The 17,952-nt window shown below is 50.9% G+C and overlaps 1 protein-coding gene across 2 annotated transcripts in view; it reads right to left on the bottom strand.

Annotated features, from left to right (window-relative positions):
- Window positions 1–1,090: 1,090 nt before the first annotated feature.
- The window catches only part of SLC6A11 (solute carrier family 6 member 11), a 117,026-nt gene continuing 100,164 nt past the window's right edge, over window positions 1,091–17,952 (bottom strand). The window contains exons 12-15 of one of the 2 annotated variants that reach the window (XM_081822288.1): window positions 17,333–17,433; window positions 16,359–16,529; window positions 4,139–4,215; window positions 1,091–1,458 (exon numbers count right to left, since the gene is read on the bottom strand). In XM_081822288.1, the coding sequence (XP_081678414.1) occupies window positions 4,183–4,215; window positions 16,359–16,529; window positions 17,333–17,433 (305 nt within the window). In that variant the 3' untranslated portion in view covers window positions 1,091–1,458; window positions 4,139–4,182. Of the gene's footprint in view, window positions 1,459–4,138; window positions 4,216–12,071; window positions 12,369–16,358; window positions 16,530–17,332; window positions 17,434–17,952 lie in introns of those variants that run through there. The other variant, XM_081822280.1, reaches the window with a different exon arrangement.

Raw genomic sequence — 17,952 nt, 5'->3', positions numbered from 1 at the left:
ACAAGTGCTCACCAACCAGGAGTCAGGGGTAGATTGTTCTACTTCCCAGCGCTGCCCAGGACCCAGGGGCCGAGTGGAAAATCTGAGAATTCCAGTCTTGTTGTCAGAGTCCTGGAGACCCCACAGCTGCCAACCAGCCTCTGCTTAGGCTCCTTGGGGTTCTGGTTTCCTCTGTCCCCTCAGCTCCCCACACCCAGCGAGGGCAGGGCTCCCTTGTCCTAGAGAACCACAGGCTCTCCTAGGTAGGGAGAAGGATCTAGGGCTCAGACTCATAGCAAATATCTTCTCCACGACTTCTTTCCAAGTAAATCAGCAGAATCTTCTTGTATGCTTCCCTGCATGGGGAGCTTATTCCCCCCAGGGTAGCCTAATCCCTCCCAGAATAGTTCTAGGAAGTGAGGTTTGAGCTGTATATAATGAATGAGCGGAGTTAACTAGAAAAAGAAGGGAGAAAACGTGCTCCAAGAAGAAGGAACAGCAATGCAAAGGCCCTCTCTGCTGGACAGGCACACAGTGGGTTGAGATTTGAAATCTGAAAGAAGCCCAGGGGGCTGCAAGGAGGGGTTTGGTGACGTAAAATGAATCTGGAGAGGGAGCAGGGGGCTTTCCCTGCAGGGTCTTCTAGGCAAAGTGTGGGGTTTAGTCTTTATCCCTGGAGCAATGGGGAGCAATGGTGGTTGAAGCTGGGGGCAGGGGGATTAGCTGGTGGTGTTGGTGTTGGCATTCAGATTTGCATTTCAAGAATATCCTTTAGTCTTTTGCATAAAAAATGGACCAAAGAGGGTCAGAACGGCAGCAGGGAGTCCAGGGAAGAGGCTGCTGCAGTGGTCTGGGCACAAGATAATGGAGGCTTGGGCGGGAGCAGGGAGCAACAGGGGTATGGGGAAGAAGCCAGATTGCAGACCCATTAGAGAGTAGAACAGACAGCTCTTGTGTAGGGATGGGGCTGGTGGGGAGAGGGAATTTGGGGCAGAATTGACTGATGTCAGAACCACTGGCCCTCACTGGTTAGTGTCTCAAAATACTGATTCCTGGGCCCACCCTGGGACGTTTGATTTCAGATCTCTAAGGATGAGGTCCGGAATCTGCATCTTAAACACGTGCTTCTGGGTTATTCCAAGAATCAGTCCATCTGCCACGGGCAACGGCTTAGGGTTGGGCCACCCTGAGCCCACGCCCTATTGTACAGAGGAAAACACAGGTCCCGGGAGGGGAAAATACTTTTTGAGGACCACACAGGACTGGGAGAGTAGAAATAACTAGCAAGAGGCATCTGATACACAATGCCCATTTGTGGTGTCCTTTCAGTCTGGTGAAGAATCCGGAGCATGCTGTGGGATGGTGAGAAACACAGGCTTTCCTTCACAATGACCTTGGTTCAAATTCTGTCTTCGCCTTTCTGTAGTTGGGTGATGCTGGGCAATTCACATCACCTCTGTTAGCCCTCCGGGTCCTCACCTGTACATGGACACAAAATACGTGCTTCAAAAAAATAGTTGTGGCGTTTGCACCTGCTAATGTGCCCAAGGCACCTGCATGTGCTCAGTAAAGGGAAGCTCTGATTATTAAAGTTCAATCCCACCCTGCCAAGGGCAGCCTCAAGTACATACAGGCAGAGGCAGGAGCAATCTGTGTGTGTGTGTGTGTGTGCGTGTGCGCACGCACGTGCATATGTGTGTGATGGGGGTGTTTTGAAGAGTTGCTTCCCCTGGCCCAAACCCTATCCTCCCCCCTCGTGACCTATCACAATGTCTAAAAGCCCACCATTAAGGCCACATTTCCCTGGGCACAATTTTGTTTGGCGCCTTTTTTAATACAGGCGACTTTTGCAGTGGAGTAAATAGAGGCCAGGGAGAGGGAAGTGACCTGCACCAAGTCCCAGGGACGGTAGAGGCAGAATGAAGACCCCAACCCGGGGAGGCTGCACCACTCACTGGGGGAGGTGGTGGGTGGGTGTGGGAGCATGTACTCCCCACAGAGCCTGGGGAGGGGGCTGAGTGATGCGCTCTCCATAATCAAGGCGCAATCAGCGCTAATCAGCGTGTTCTTGAAATAGACCCAACTGGATGGGGGAAGCGAGCAGCCGCCTGGGTTTGTATAGCGGCAATCAGAGGGAGGCAATTTTAGATCCGCGGGAAAAACAGCCCTTTGTCCAGGGACTCTGCCGAGCTCTTCGAGCCCACTGCAGCTTGGAGATAAAAAACACTGCATGGGGGCTGCAGCTGCCCTGGCCCAGGAAGGGGGGGCGTTCATGCAGTGGGGCCAGCTGCCTCCAGGGTGAAGTCCAAACTCTCTAGCACCTTGGCTGGGCACCTACTATGTGTTGGGTGCATGGACAGCTTCCATTTTTCCCCCTGCTTTCATTTTGCAGGGGGAGGAATGGAGGCTCAGAGATGGTGGGGCTTTGCCCTAGGTCACTGGGCTGGTAAGTGGTAGAGCTGGGGTGGGAATTGAGTCTGTCTGACTCCAAATCTTGTGCCTATTCCTTTTATGGGGTGGGGGGCACCATCAGGCCCTAGAGGACATTATCTTAGGATAAGCCAATACCCTAATGAAATTCCCAGATCTTGCAAAAATCTCTAGGTTTGAGGATTATTGGTCCCAATTTGCAGATGAGGCAAATTGAGGCTCAGAGAAATGAAGGGACATGCTGAAGGTCACCCAGAGGGTGTGTGAGTGGTAGAACCAGGATCCAAACCCACATCTGTGAAATGCCAGAGCCCTCCACTTGAAATCACTTGGCTCTGAGCTTCTTCAAAGACCCATCCCCTGCTACCACCTCCAGGAAGCCTTCCCTACTAACTCTGGGGCCTCCATCCTCTACCCCTTGATTGATGCTTAGTTATCATGGAACTGGGTGGGTATGGCTGGGTGGCAGACTTTTTGGGGTTTTTGGTAATCCAGCATCTTTCCCTCTTCTGTTGGTACCAGTGCCCCCCTGATTTCCTTTTGGGGTGGTAACTCTCAGGCAGAAGGAAAGTTCTCTGACAGGCTGTGAGTGAGGTGGGAAGCACTCTGGCTCAGGCCTACCCAGCCAGGAGCACAAAGTGTGAAGTGCTTTATCATAAGAAGAGAATACATGAGAGATGTGCAGGCAGGCCAGGCAGGAGGCCACAGCAGTGGTCCAGGTGATGGTGGATGGTCCAGGGCAGTGGCTGAGACAGAGGAAAATGGGTGGATTTGAGAGATTTTGAGGAGGAAGAACCAAGGAAACTCACTGACTGATTGAATGTGGGGAGCGAGGAGGATTTCTCACTTGACTAGCTAGCCCTACACTTCAGTCATCCCTGATTCCTCTCATACCCCACTTCTAATCCACTAGGAAATCCTGTGAGTTTACCTTCAAAATGTGCCCAGAATCTGATCATGTCTGCCCTTTTCTGTCTCCTCTGGTCCAGCCAGCATCATCTTTCACCTGGATTTTAACAGCCTGCTACTGGTCTCCTTGCTTCCACCCAAGCCCACCACTGTAGCCAGAAGGTCTTATTAAAACAGAAATCAGGTTACATCCTTCTGCTCAAAACCCTCATCTCACACCCACACCAGCCTCCCAGGTTCTTTGTCACCTGCCCCCCCACCTCACTTTTTAAACTTTCCCCTTGCTCACTTTGCTTCAGCCACCAGGGTCTCCTAGCTTCTCTGGGAACACTGCGGAGAAGCTCTCAGCCCAGGGCCTTTGCCCATGCTGCTTCCTTTGCCTGGAACGCTCTTCCCCAGACAGTCACAGGCTCTGTCCTTTCCTTGCCTTCTCAGTGAGGCTTTCCCTCACCATCCTATTTAAAATTCCAAACCTAACCCATACTCCCTGTTCCTCCCTATACCCCTGCTCCTTTATTTTTAGCCAGATCATTTATTATCTTCTGGTATACTATATATGTTTACTTTAAAAAATGTTCATTATTTTTCCACCCACTAGAATGTAAGCTCCTTGAGGGCAGAGTCATAGTGATTGCTTAATCATATTTGCTGAATGAAGGAAGTTGTTGAATGATGGTATCATTTATTGAGACTAGGAGGGACAGACTGGGGGGCATGGGGGTTAGAGGAGATGCATTTAATTGGGAAAATGGAGTTGAGAGGCCCCAACAGACACCCAAAAGAAGATACCCAGAAGACAGTCAGATATACGAGTTCATACCTTGGTTTCCTCATCCGTAAATTGGGCTAATAGTCCCAACTCCCTCAATGGGCATGTGTAGGTAGGATGGGAGGGGTCTGATGAGATAAAAGGAGAGGCAGTAATTAGCACATAGTCAGCCCTCAACCAAGGGTGACTGCCTTGCATGTCTGCTTTCTTCTCTCCTCAAACAGCTCCAAGAGCTCCCTGCAACGCCTGAAGATGTTGGAACGCCCGGACTGCCCAGAAATGTGGAGAATATGTGGCCCAGAGGAGGGGTCCTGCTCCGTTTGCTTCTCCCTCGTTCTGAGGCCCAGAATCCCCCAGGGGAGGCCGGATCCTGAGGACCGAAGGACTGTCTGCAGTGGCGACACAGCCCCTCCCTCCTCCCACTCATCATTTCTTCCAAACCATATCAGAATCATTTCTCCTTCCCCCCGGGTCTTCATTTGTAACCAACCTCTAAGTGGTGAGGAGAGGATTTTAAAAAATAGCTTTATTGATTTCATTTTTTTGGAATATAAAAATTCTTTGTTAAAGAAAAATTGGATGATACAGAAAAAAAGGAGAAAATAAAAATCAGCCCAAACTTTATCATCCAGAGATAATCATCCCCTATATTTCAGCGTTTAGCCTTCTCATCTCTGTTCTATATTTTTGTGTCCCAGTGTGTTGTTGGGGGCAGGAGCTGAGGACGATAGAGGAAGGTAGGGACTGGGGGGAGGCTGGGCAGGTACAAGGTGGCGCCTGGCTGACGGGGCCCGTGTAATTGCTGATACGCGGTCAGGGCAGAATCTACAGCCTGGCCCACACGCCCAGTCAGTCACCGAGGGGCTGCCCTGCCCTCCTTATACCTTATCACCATTGCATATTCACCTAACTACGACCCCTGGGAACATGAATATTTTCACTAATCATTTTTCCTGTTCATTTGGAGCCCTATAAAACAAACATCATAGAGCCACTGTCTGGTTTAATTCTCAGAATAACCAAATGAGAGAATTCCTGTGATTAGCCCCATTTTGCAGATGAGGAAACTGAGGCCGAAGGAGGCAAAGTGACTTTGTCCAAGGCAGACAGAGAGTTGAGAACTAGGCCAAGGGTCTCCTGATGCTGGTGGGGGCCCTTCTGACGGCTGTCCTGAGAAGAGTGACATAGAAGAACAAGATTCTGTGTCAGCCACATAGAATTATTGCCTCTTTTAATTCTCTCAACGTCCCTGCCAGAAGGGCTCTATTCTGTCCATTTGCACAGATGAGGAAACCGCAGTCCGAGAGTGAAGTTACTTGCTTAAGGCCACACGGCCACTAGTGGGGAAGTTGAGAACTGAAAGCAGGTGTGTCTGGCTGTTGGGGTAATGCTTCAAACAGGAGCAAGGGATAGGGCAGGGTGAGAAGGGTGAATTGCATCCTTTTGTCAAGGGCAGCCTCTTTGTCCCTCATCTGGGCACCTAGGGAGGGGCCTCTGGACGCTGTAGTCCCAGCTCCAATCCAGGCCTCACTACTCTGAGTCCGGACCGTGGAGAGGGGGCTTGGGTTTAGCAGCAGCGCCACCTGGTGGCTAACATGCTGCCACCAGAGTCTGCCTGAGCCCAGGACTCCAGGTGGGAGGGCTGAGATGAGGGGAGGCAGGCCCAGGGCCCAATTTTCCCTGCTAGAGGCCCCGGGGCCACCCCAATAGCCACCTGGTACAGAGAAAAAAACAAGGACTCTGGGTTTGATAGACTTGGCTTTGAATTCCAGCTCAGTCTATGTGACCTCGCGTAAGTTCCTCCCTTACCTCTCTGAGCCTGTTTCCATGTCTGTAAAATGGGAATAAATGAGAGTTGCAGCGGTTGTGTTCATTATGGAAAATACCCGAACCTACCCCAGGTGCATGGCAGGTACTGAATAAATGATACTTTAGGTGATCAATGATACTTGCCTGTGCTCTACTATTTCCTCTGTCCCGTCTCTCCACCATCCACAGATCAGGCCGAGACCTCTCTACTGGGCCCAAGCTCCTGCTCAGACTGGGCTCCCAGAGCCTGCTCATTCCAGAAATGGTTGGCTTTGGAAAGATACTCAAAAGGAAGGTAGAGGAAATTCCATGGAGAATAAGAAAAGCCAAGCGTTGGCTGGTTGGCACACCCAGGTGTGGGATCTCCAGAAAAGCCAAGACTGCTCCACTCTTGTGAGGTCAAGGTCATGGAGTCCTGTGCCCAGGAGCAACTTGCCTGCTGCCTCCTGAGGTTTGCAGCGCGGGCTGGGCCTCCCCATCGCTGTCAGGCAGGCCCTCCGGGTGCTTATTCCCATTCACCTCAGCTCCACTGTCCATGCAAAACTTCTAACAGCATTTCCAAGCTCCCCTCCTCCCCTCTTTCACTTTCTTCAAGGCTACATCCTGCAGGGTACTCCTCAGATACTTGCTTCCCACAGTGACCCTAAGTACCCCCGGAACTCTGCATGGCTCCAGTGCCCCCCAGTAATGACCAAGGGCTCTGATATATTTTTACAGCTCTTGATGGCCCCCAGCAACTCTGAAGTGCCTCCCCAACAATCCTTCATTTTTCCCAACGGTCCCCTAGAGCTCCCATACCCACCCTCCAGTACGCTCAACTCTTCATAACTCCTCAAGGGCTCTGTCTCACTGATGACTCCACGTAATTCTGGCCCCTCACTCAGGACCTCTCAGTCTCTCCCGCAGGTCTCCAGGGTTCCCACAGTCCTTTCCACACTCAAACATCCCTTTGTCCATCTCAGTGAGCCCTGGGGACCTTCTATCATTTCTGGGATACCAAGGAGGCTTCCAGAGGTCCCTAGTGTCCAAAAGATTATTCAAAGCTCCTAGAGACTTTCTGACCTTCTCCACCTGGCCTCCACCATCTGTTTCTCCACAGCCTGTAGTGATTCATCAGTGCTGATGGCTGTGGTGGCCCTTGGAGGTTCCCAAAAGTGGTCTGTGGAAAGTGCATGGGCCTTGGAGCCAGAACCCCATGGGGCCGCTACCACAGCTCTGCTATTAACCAGCTCTGGGACCTTGGGCAGCTGATTCTACTTCTCTGAGCCTATTTCTTTATGGGGAGAATATGAACACCTTGCCAATCCACAAGGTGATTGGGGGCAAGATAATACGCAAGAAGGGACTCATCATGGTTTTCAGCACTGAGTGGGTCTTCAGAGCCTGTTGATTCCCTTTCCCATGGCTCCCCACTCCAGGGCAAGCCAAGCACCTGTTCGTTGAAGGCCCTGTGCTGTGGAGCACCCACTCTGTGCCATGACTTACACTAGATGCCATCCCTGATGGGCACGGTGTTACCTAACCCCCTCGCTCTGAGAAAATGGGGAGGGGCCACCTTCACAGCTGGTGAAGTTGCATAAGGAGTTGTAAAAGCAGACCAGGGATGGAGAGGATTCTAGTTTCCACCATGTTTGCCCAAAAACGTTTTTCTGCCTCTACCTTTGCTCAGGCCATTCCCTCATCTCAAATGCTCTTCCCTGCTTGGTGAAATCTTCCCATCCCTCAAGGTGCAGCTCAAGTCCCACATCCTTGGTTAGGTGGTTGGGTACCTGGGCTCTATTTAGACCCAGCAAACCTTGGTCCAGCCCAGCTTCTCCACCTTCCAGGAGGTATATCGTATTTTGGGGGGACAAATTATTTAGTCTCTAAACTTTAGTTCCTCCATATGAAAAATGGGATTAATAACACTTTCCTCTTAGATTTGTCATAAGGCTCTGATGAGGTAATGCAGGTGTGACACCTGGAACATAGTAGGTGCTCAGTAAACAGTTCTTTCCCTCTGCTTGGCACTCCCTGAGCAGTCGGTCCCTGGCACATTCTGCCCCGTAGTTTCTCATGGAGGTGGTTCTGACACATCAGCTGGCCCAGAAGCTCTGAGAAAAGTGCCTGTGTATCCGCCCCCACAAAGTGAATCTTATTCAGAAGTGAGAGGCAGAGAAGGCCAAGAGCTGGCAACAGATTGACTTTGCTCCCTAATGGGTAGCAAGGTGCCCAGGTCAAGGACCCATTTGATTTTTAACAGCCTGAGAAGATGCGAGGGCTTCTACGGGAATCTTGAGCCAGCTATGTTTCTTCCCTGGGTCTCATTTTCTTCACCTTCCTCCCAATGGCTAAGCTGAGGCCCAGAAAAGTGGACAGACTTGCCCAGGGCCACACTGCAGAGCTCAAACTGGCTGGAGAAGGCCGAGACTAGGAAGGAAGAATGGCTTCTGCACACATTTACGCCTGTCCAGAGGAGTGTAGACACCTGTCCTCTTGACCTAGAAGAGCAAAAACACTCAAGGAAAGGGACTGTTCCACCTGTCTCAATATCCTTAGTTCTAGGTCCAGGCATGAAGGATGATGGGTACGCAGTAAAAGCCTGCTGAATGCATGACCTTTTTCAAAATTTGCAGCCATCTGCAGAAAGTGTCAGCTCTTTGGTGCCTGATTTCCATTCCTCCCGCACCCCGCCCAAAATCAGAGGAAAATCTCCTAGGTCTGAAGCAGCCTTTGACTTCACTTCCAAGGCTCCCCTCTGCTCTGGTTATTTGCAGTGCCTAATAGAGCTGGGCTGCAGAGTCATATCTGGCCAGCAGGGTCACTAGCACATACTGAAGCGTACAGGGTCTACTGCTTTAAAAAATGCCATAGGTTACCAATTCTGTAAGCTTATGCGTCCACCAATCAGATTTCCTGGGAATGAGGGAGACCCACATTTCTGTGACCCAGCCTCTTTGTCTTGATGCTTTGTACCACTTTTAGACACAGGAGGGAATAGTGGCGGACAGGTGACCAATCCCCATGGCTTTATGAAGTTATGAAGTTCTCAGGGACCCTCTGGGGTCTGAGATTTTCTGAACCTGGAACTCTGTGGGACGCCTTCCCTATGAGCAGATGTTACCACCTCAGAGAGCACGAGAGGCCAAGACAGTTTCCGGTGGGATCCTGAGATCAGGGATTTGAAGTAGAAGAGTCAACCACACAGGAATGAGCAGACGCTGCACGTAGAAGATGGTTCCATTCCATGGACTGGCAGGACAAAACATGCTCTGTGGTCCCAAGTAACTCTTTGGAAATCCCAGATGCAGATTTAGAGATTTTTGCCTAAGTTCTAAGCAATGCTACACTTTTAGAGCCTGGGCACTATTCATTCAGGATGATAATAACCAGTGTGAATACAAAGCTCTACCAATCCTACTGAGCTCATGGGATCTTCATAATCACCCCGAGTTTGAAACAGGAGCTACTATCTTCTTCGTAGAGATGAGAGAATTGAGGCTGGCAAGGGCAGATCCTGGAGCCCAAACCAGGACTGCACGCTTCCAATCTCCATGTCTTTCCACCCCACCTTGTCTGCCTCAGACATGCAGGTCTGCCTAGCAGGGCAAGCCCATGAGCTTTGCAGCAGCCACCACAGCCATAACGAGGCAGCTGCTGCCTTCTTTGGGCCTCACAGCATGAGACACAGTAAGGCAGAGTGATTGAGTGACTGGGCTTTGAGTTCAGACAGACCTATGTGCCTCAATCATTCCCATCTGCAAAGTGGGGGAAGTAATATGTAAAGTGGGGAGGTGCCTGCTTTATGGGATTGTTTTGAAGAGTGAAGAGACAACTTCTGTAGAGCACCTACAACATAGCAGACATTCCATGTATGCTGAGCACATGGAAGGAAAGGAAGTATGGGCTCCTGAAACACCCCTGGGTGCTTCTAATTTGTAATCCTGAGTTGAAACTGCAACTTCCAAGGATGGAACCAAGAAGATTTTGCAGGTATATCATGCAGGTGATAAAACACAGGGACAACTCAAGAACACCACTCTGCTAGGAACCGCCACATATAGTTTGTTCATTCCTTTAATTTTTAAAAATGAGTAAGCAGACAATCGTGTGCCCTTTGAATACCCAATAAAAACGTTCATTATGTAAAACAGTACAACCTTTTTCATTTTTTAATAATTCTGTAAATATCTCAGAAAGGATGTATTGTTTCTAATGAATATCAAAAAAGTCACCATAATGACATTTCCCCTGCCCCCACGTTTCCCTCCCCGTCCCGCCCCAAGTTGCCCAAATACTAGTAGGAAATTACAAAAAACCAAGAGCAAAAGCCCTCCCTCCGCCCTGCCCCATGAGTAGTGTTAAGTGAGTGAAATGTTAAGTGCCACAGATACAATGCAGTGCATCCCGTCCCTAGCGAGGCTTCAGAGCTGTAGGTGGAGAACCGGTAGCAGCAGCAGTGGGGAGTCTTCCTCCCCAGGACCTGGTGGGAGAAGAGTAGACATGGACAGATACAGCAGAAGGCTCAGCATGAGGCCCGATCCTCCTGGGTCCACTTCCTGGGTCCACCAGGTCCGACAGCTCAGGGAGAGCCAGGCAGGCCTGGGCAGTGTGTGCAAAAGGGGGACCAGAACCAGGCATCCCAGCCCGCCTGGCGGGGGAGGGGGGCACTGGGCATCCCTTCTAGCAAACTCAGTCTTCAGATGGGGGCTGGCCAGACCAGAGAAGCTGTCAGTTTGGAAAGTTTCAGGTGAATCAAACATGTGGGTTCCTTACAGGAAACTAAAGCCTTGGTTTGGAGAAAGCTCCTGTTTCCACCAAATAAAACTGGGGACATAAAGGAAAAGGATAAAGAACGCACCTTCCCTGTCCCCAAATAACTCTGAATCTAAGACAAAGGGCTGATGAAATCTGATGAGAGAGAGAAGTCAGGCAGAGAGGTCTGAGGCAGCACCGGGCTCGCCCCCACCAGCCCCCGGCCTGCACAGAGGGAGGGGTGGGAGCCCGGTTCTTCCCTCCAGTATAAGTGCTGAGGCTTCTCAGCCCCCCTGGCGAGAGATGCAGGTAATGCAGGTAGGATGGCTCCCAAAAAAGGGGTAGGGAGAGAAGGTTCTGCTGGTGATAAGAAGAAGGATGGGAAGGACTAAGAGGTAGCAGGAAAGCAGGAGAGAGAGGAGGGCGGAGGACGGTAAGAGAGAGAAGAGGTGGCAGGCAGATGAAGAAGGGGCCAGGGGACAAAACCAGGCTCCAGGCCCTACTGGGGTTCCTTCCCCTGGGAAGCTGGTAGAAGGTCCTAGACACAGATGGTGGCCGGGGCAGCGGCAACGGCAGGACAGACAGCTGCAACGGAATGGCAGCTGCTTCCTGACCCCGAAAACCAGTGCGCAGGTGACTCCAGCCAGCCCCATGAAGATAGAGAGACAGACATGACAGGAAGAGCAGATGGACAGGACAGGAGGAGCCCTGTCACGGGGGCTGAGGACCTGGCCAGACTCCAGAGAATGGAGCCACTCACAGATGCATCAACCTGGAGTTTAAGGGGAAAACACCACATCATTTCCATGACAAACTTGATTTTAAATAAGCAGGGGGAGCCCTCAGAACAATTAAAGGTCAAGGTCAGGCCTACCGGCCAGCAGCCACCACCCAACAAGCCATACCAACACAATCCCCAAGAGACCTGCCCAGGTCAGCAAGGACCTCAGAGATCACTTGATCCAGCCCTCCCCATTTGGGAAACAGGGAAACTGAGGCCCAGGGAGGGGATGGGAGCACCCAAGGTCACTTAGTGGGATCAGGGCAGAAAGATCACTCTCTTCTCTGACACATCCTTGCTGTCTGCAAACCCACTGCTAAGAGGTTGGGGATGGCAAAGGCAGGATTTGAAGGCAAAGCCCTCCCCGGGGGCATGGAGGAGGGGCTGCAATGGTCAGGGAGGAACATGGGACATGAAGCGGTCAGCTAAAAGGCTGACAGAGATCAGGCATCACTCCCACCCCACCTGCCCCACAGCCCAAGTATAAAAGTTTGACCATATGATACACCTTCTCCCTAACCCTTAGAAAACACTGGTTAAAACCGTCCTAGCATGGAAGATTCTGCTAGTCCCTGTACAGTATTATCTCTTCATAATGTTACTTACATGATAACTGGGGGCAAGGAGGGGAATGGGACTTTAAACCAGAGTGTACACGGCCACCTTAAAATTAACTTGTTAATAAATCCTGTGCAAAACGAGCAAGCCTCTATCATTAGGGGAAGTATGTGTCTCAGGTATTCATTTATACACACGGGGTCGGGGAGGGAAGGAAGGAGAGGCATCCGAGGTGGCAGGTGTGTCTCAGAAGTGTGTCTCCTTCTCTGTGATGGCTGCAATGGTCCCATCGCCCTTGAGTTTGGCGTCACAGTCATTAACCATCACCGTCCGTGGGCCTGCCCCAAGCTTGCCCCGCATTTTCAGATCAGCGCTGGGGATGGTCAACTTCCGGAATTTCTATGTGATTGGAGAGGAGAAGAACGGTCTGAGAGGGACTGCCAGGGTCCGGGCGCCTGGCTTGGCCTCTCCCAACTGCATGGGTGGACACTGCAGGCCACAGAGACATTGAGACCAAGATCTGGGCCTCTGTGCTGTTACTTAGAGCTCTGTTCTGCATGATGAACTGACCTCCCTGGGTCTTAGTTTCCTCCTCTGGAAAATGGGGACAACAGAGGTACCCACTCCTGCAGTTTGCTGAGGAGTGAGGAGGTGGCTTACAGAAGGGCTTAGCATTGTCCCTGGCCTACTGCAGGTGTAATTGGGGCTGACTGCCTCACCCTCCCTCCAGTGGAGACAGAGCAGCTGGGCTTTGATTGCTCGGCCACTCACTAGCTCTGTTAGGCAACTCACCTAACCTCTAGGAGCTGCGTTTTCCTCTTCTGTGGACTGGGAGGACATAGTGGCCTAAGAGGGGTGTTGCAGGAGTGAGCTATGGTAACCTCTAGGGCTGTTTCTGTGATTGCTGGATAAATGGGTATGTTTCCCACAAAAAGGGTGTCATCATGGGGCCACTGTCCAGGGGAACATGTGGTGTGTGGCGTGTGCTCCTTGGGCCGTGCGTGAAGATAGAAACATTGGCACAGCCATGGTGGCCCCATGCCGCCTCGCAAAGTAGCCAGCCTTGGGCTGGGCACGGATGGTGTGGCTGTCATCCCTACTGTACCAAGGAGGGAGCAGAAGTCACAGGCAGACTCCTGACAAAGGCTTCTGCTGCCACGGTGCTGCCTGGAGCCCCACACCTCAGGTTCACATATACCCCACAGGGTTCATCAGGGGAAGGCACTGGACCAGGATTTGGGAGGTCCTTTCTGGGCATAAACCCTTTCCCAGGAAGCCTGCAAAGACTTTTGAAGGTCTGATTTTTCATGATCAAGGTTCTGTCTTCTCTTCCAGATGCTGCCATGCCTAACAGGCTGAACCTACACAGCCCAGGTGGGACTAACAGGCCAAATCCCCCATGCTGCACATCTTCTGTGTGCCAGGCACCACACAGAAGAGGATAGAGAGCATGGGCTCCAGAGCTGGGCAGTTGGGTTTGAATCCCAGCTCTGTCATTTCACTGGAGCAAGAAACTTAACCTCTCTGTGCCTTGGTTTCCTCATCTGTCAAAGGAGAACAAGGGCACCTGCCTCCTAGGATTAACAAGAGGCTCAGTTTAGTTGACCCTGCCACAGATTAGCACAGATTATCCATCTTCAAAGCAGTTCTCTCAGGTAAGTACCACTGACCCCATTTTTTCCTTCCAGATCCTTCCTGTCAGCTGGCAGAACCTTCTGGAAACAGAGGGAGGTGAACTAACTGGCACACGTTTCCTCAGTAAGGAAGGCCTGGAAATCAGTTCTGCTGTCGTTAATAAACCTTGCTTTCTGTGGAGGCAGGTGCGTGAGCTTAGGGAGATGGAAAAAGCTCAGGAAAGTAGCTTCTCCTTCCACCTGCCCACCCTCTCCCCCTCCATGCCAGGCCTGAGCTAATCTCTGGAGGATTCACAAGGGGATACTGGGCACTCCTGAATACCAAAGGCACGCAGCGGGAGGGGCCTGCAGGGACCAAGGACATGGTTTGGTTCCAGATCAGAACTAACCAACTGCCCTTGACCTACATTCCCTGCGGGAGCCAAGGAAACCTTCTCAGGGGGCATGAGCAGGCTTGAGAAAGAGACCTTCCCTCTCAGCTTGGTCCTTCTGACTGGCTATGTAGCCTTTTTCTGGAGCTGAGGCCCTCCAGTGGGCAGGCGGGCTGGGTGAAGCCGACTCTGAGCTGGCACTCACATTTGGATGTTTGCACACACATCTACTCCCATCTCCATTTGACCTTGTTCTGGGACAGAAAGGTGAACCCCTGAGATCTCTGGAGGGTGGCAGTGGAGCAGAGACAGGGCCCCGCAATGGAGGGTGGCCAGTCCTAGCAGAGGACGGAGACAGCGAAACTCAGGTGATGAGAGCTCAGAGCTTCTGCTCTGCCACTCTGAGGCTGTATGCTCTTGGACAAGTTGCTTCGCTTCTTTATGCTTCAGCTTCCTCATCTGTGAAGTAGGGGCAATAAGAGCCTCCACGTCACGGGACCGCTATGAGGATTAAATGGCGTAATGTGTGTAAACAGAACAGTTTCTGGCACACAGCAGTTTGCTAAATGAGTGAGAAACTGACTCAAACCATCTGATGTGCCAGCAGGTGAGAAAGGAGAGTAGAGCCAGCGAATGCTCTAGAGTAGGATGGTGCGGCTTATAACTCTGCCAGCCACCAAGGGACCACATAGGGCGCTGCTGACGGGAAATGTCCGGAGCAGGCAAATCCATGGAGACAGAAAGGAGATGGGTGGTGTCTGGGGCAGGAACGGGGTAAACTGTGAATGGGCTTGAGAAGTCTTAAAAGGGTGATGGACATGTTTTCAAGCTGATTCATGGTGATGTTTATAATACACAGAACACAGAACACAGAAAGTTACTGCAAAAATCACTGAATTGTATACCAGAAATGGGTGAATCTTAGGATACATAAAACATACTTTAATAAAATTGTTTTTAAAAAATTTGGCATCACCTATGGAAATTAGTATAAAGTTTCTTCAAAAAATTAAAAATAGAACTACCATATGATCCAGCAATTCCACTCTGGTATTTATCTGAAGGAAAGAAATATACTAACTTGACAAGGTATGTACACCCCCCCACCAGTGTTCACTGCAGTATTATTTACAACAGCCAAGGCATGGAAACAGCCTTAGTGTCCATCAGTGGATGAAGGGATAAAGAAGTTATGGTAGGTATACACAATGGAATATGACTCAGCCATAAAAAAGAAGGAAATCCTGTTTGTGACAACATGGATGGACCTTGAGGGCATTACGCTAAGTGAGATAAGCCAGACAAGGACAAATACTGTATGATCTCACTTATATGTGAGACCTAAAAAAACCCAAAAAACCAAAACCAAACAAAAACCCAACGAACAAACAACAAAGAAAACCTACCCGAGCTCAAAGTACAAAGAACAGACTGGTGGTTGCCAGAGGTGGGTGGAGGGATGGGGGGTGAAATGGGTGAAGGGGGCCAAAACGTACAACTTCCAGTTATAAAATAAATAAGTCATGGCAATGTAATGCACAACATGGTGACTATAGGTAATAATACTGTAGCGTATATTTGAAAGTTGCTAAGATAATAGATCTTAAGAGTTCTCATCACATGAAAAGAATCCGTAACTGTGGTGAGGGATATTAACTAGACATACAAATATTAGACCACTATGTTGTTACCTAAAACTAATATAATGTTATATGTCAATTATATCTTAATTCTAAAAATTTAGTTTGCTAAGTTTTGGCTGTGTGATGCTAATTTTTGGTTGAGCGATTTCATTGCTCTGAGCTTCAGTTGGTCTACCTATTGAAGGCAGAAAATGAGGCCAGCACCCTGGTTTGCTCAGAGGACTAAGGGAGATACATGTAGAGAGTCTAGCACGGTGATGACGTGGGATAGATGTTCCCCCAACGTCAGACCCCTCCCTTTGTCCTGGGGATGGGGTCCTTTGTGAACTAACAGAACAGTAAAAGCTAACGCTTCGTCACTCTGTTCCAGGTCCCAGTCTAAGTCCTTTCCCTCTATGAACTCATTGAGTCCTTATAAAAACCTCTGTAGGTCAGGAACTGCTGTTGTCCTCATTTTACAGATGAGGACACTCAGAGAAACTGGCTCACCCTCCAGGCCTCACAGAGATGATGTCACACAATGGTAACAATGAACACCTGCCAGAGAGGAGCTGGCCGTGGCTTCCCCAGGGGACACGTGGGGCTCATTCTTCACACCCAGTGCTCAGATAAGACCCATGGACTTGTTCCTGCTCCTCAGCCCACCCGAGGCAGAGCCAGACCCCGCATGTGCCTCAGCGCCTTCAGAGCCGTCCTTGCCAACCCGCCCCCCCGCCCCCCCCCCCACCTGGGCTGTCTCACCTCAGGCAGCGTCCCCTCGGTCTTCCACAGCTTGATGAAGATCCAGAGTGGGATGCAGAGCATGGAGGACAGGGCCATGAGCCAGCCGATGCTGTAGCCCCAGGTGGGGTAGGTATAGATGTTGTTGTACTTGAGAGGCTTGTACTTGACAAGGAAGAAGATAAAGATGCCCTGCCGAGAGACGGGGAGAAGTCCCTGGGGGCCAGCCTTCGGCGACGGGCCCAGGCACAGGCCCGCATGCAGGAAACCAGTGAGGGTAGGGGCCACCGCATGTGACAGCCCTGGACAGGTGAGGCCCTGTGCCGGCTCACACAGGGAATGGACTCCCACAGATCCCAGCACCACATCAGGGCTGTGAGACCCTTCCTGCCCCAGAAGCCTTATCCCCAGCCTCTGCCCAGTTGGGAATTTTCTAGCTCCTTCTCGGGGCTTCTTTCAAAGTGGACTTTGCAGAACCACGATGGTTTGTGAAGATGCTCTGAGACATTTTCAATGCCAAGAACTGGGTGAAGAGCAATGGGGTTATGTATATTAAACACAAATTCCTCTCCAAGGTGTGGCTTGAGGGGCAGAGCAATGAGCCCCAATTTTACCTCAGTTCTGTGGCTTTCTCTGTTAACAGCAAAGCTAAACGTTGTCTCTCATAGGATCCTTGGCCCTCATGGAGACAAGCCCCAGCCACTTAGCTTGCAGGTATAGAATCTGAGGCTTTGAGAAGGGAGGGGACTTGCTTATGGTCACACAGCAAGGCGGTGGCACAGCTGGGTTCCCAGTGAGGCCCCTCCCTGGCCAAGCCCAGAAACTGTCCCCATGACTCCCACTTAGAAAGCTGTTAGGTGCCTTGGGCTCTCTGGATGCACAGAGGGTCTCCCAGGGGGTCAGCACGTCCTCAGTTTCAGCCTCGGCCAGGCTTGTGGTGCTAGAAGGGGAAAGTGGGTGAGTGGGCTGGAGGCAGCTTCTGGCAGGGCCCTTACCGCACAGATCCCGGGGGTCACAACCTTCCAGCACCATTTAATGAGCGACAATGGCCGGTAGCCAATCATGTCTTCGATGTTATCGTAGAAGCGATTGCTTCCTGTCCAGAATAAAACAGACAGGCACACACCCCAGAGAATTTTTGTACAAGACTCCAGAGGGAAGGCTAGGAGTGTTTGCTTTCCCCAGCCCGACAGACAAATGATGGCAGGGACCTTATTTACCACTTAACAACTACCAAGATGTTACATATGTGAGCTTTCAGAATATACTGCAGAAGAAGGAATTCTGGTCCGATGCTGGGAACACCCTTTCTGACCTTGGTCAGTGAGGCCCAGGAAACAGTGAGTAGGAAACATTTCTGGGAGAAAGGTGGAAGATGGTCCCTTTGAGAGGCAGGGCCAAGGCCTGGCTGACATACATGGGGCAGGGGCAAGGCTCTGAAGGGGACAGCCTGGCTGGGCTGCTAATGAGTGGGGCAGCCCGCAGGGCGGCCTGTTCCCAAGCTAGGCTCACAGTGGGAATATCCATCATCACTGAGTCCAGCAATCCTCATCCACTCATTCGGTTTAGGAAATAGGAGGACCAGAAGGCAGGTGCTGAATGAGGGTCAGGCACC

The sequence above is a fragment of the Leptonychotes weddellii genome, chromosome 1, assembly GCF_054177405.1.
Source record: "Leptonychotes weddellii isolate Sample4059 chromosome 1, ASM5417740v2, whole genome shotgun sequence".
NCBI lineage: Eukaryota > Metazoa > Chordata > Mammalia > Carnivora > Phocidae > Leptonychotes > Leptonychotes weddellii.
This window is presented reverse-complemented; position numbering and strand designations above follow the sequence as displayed.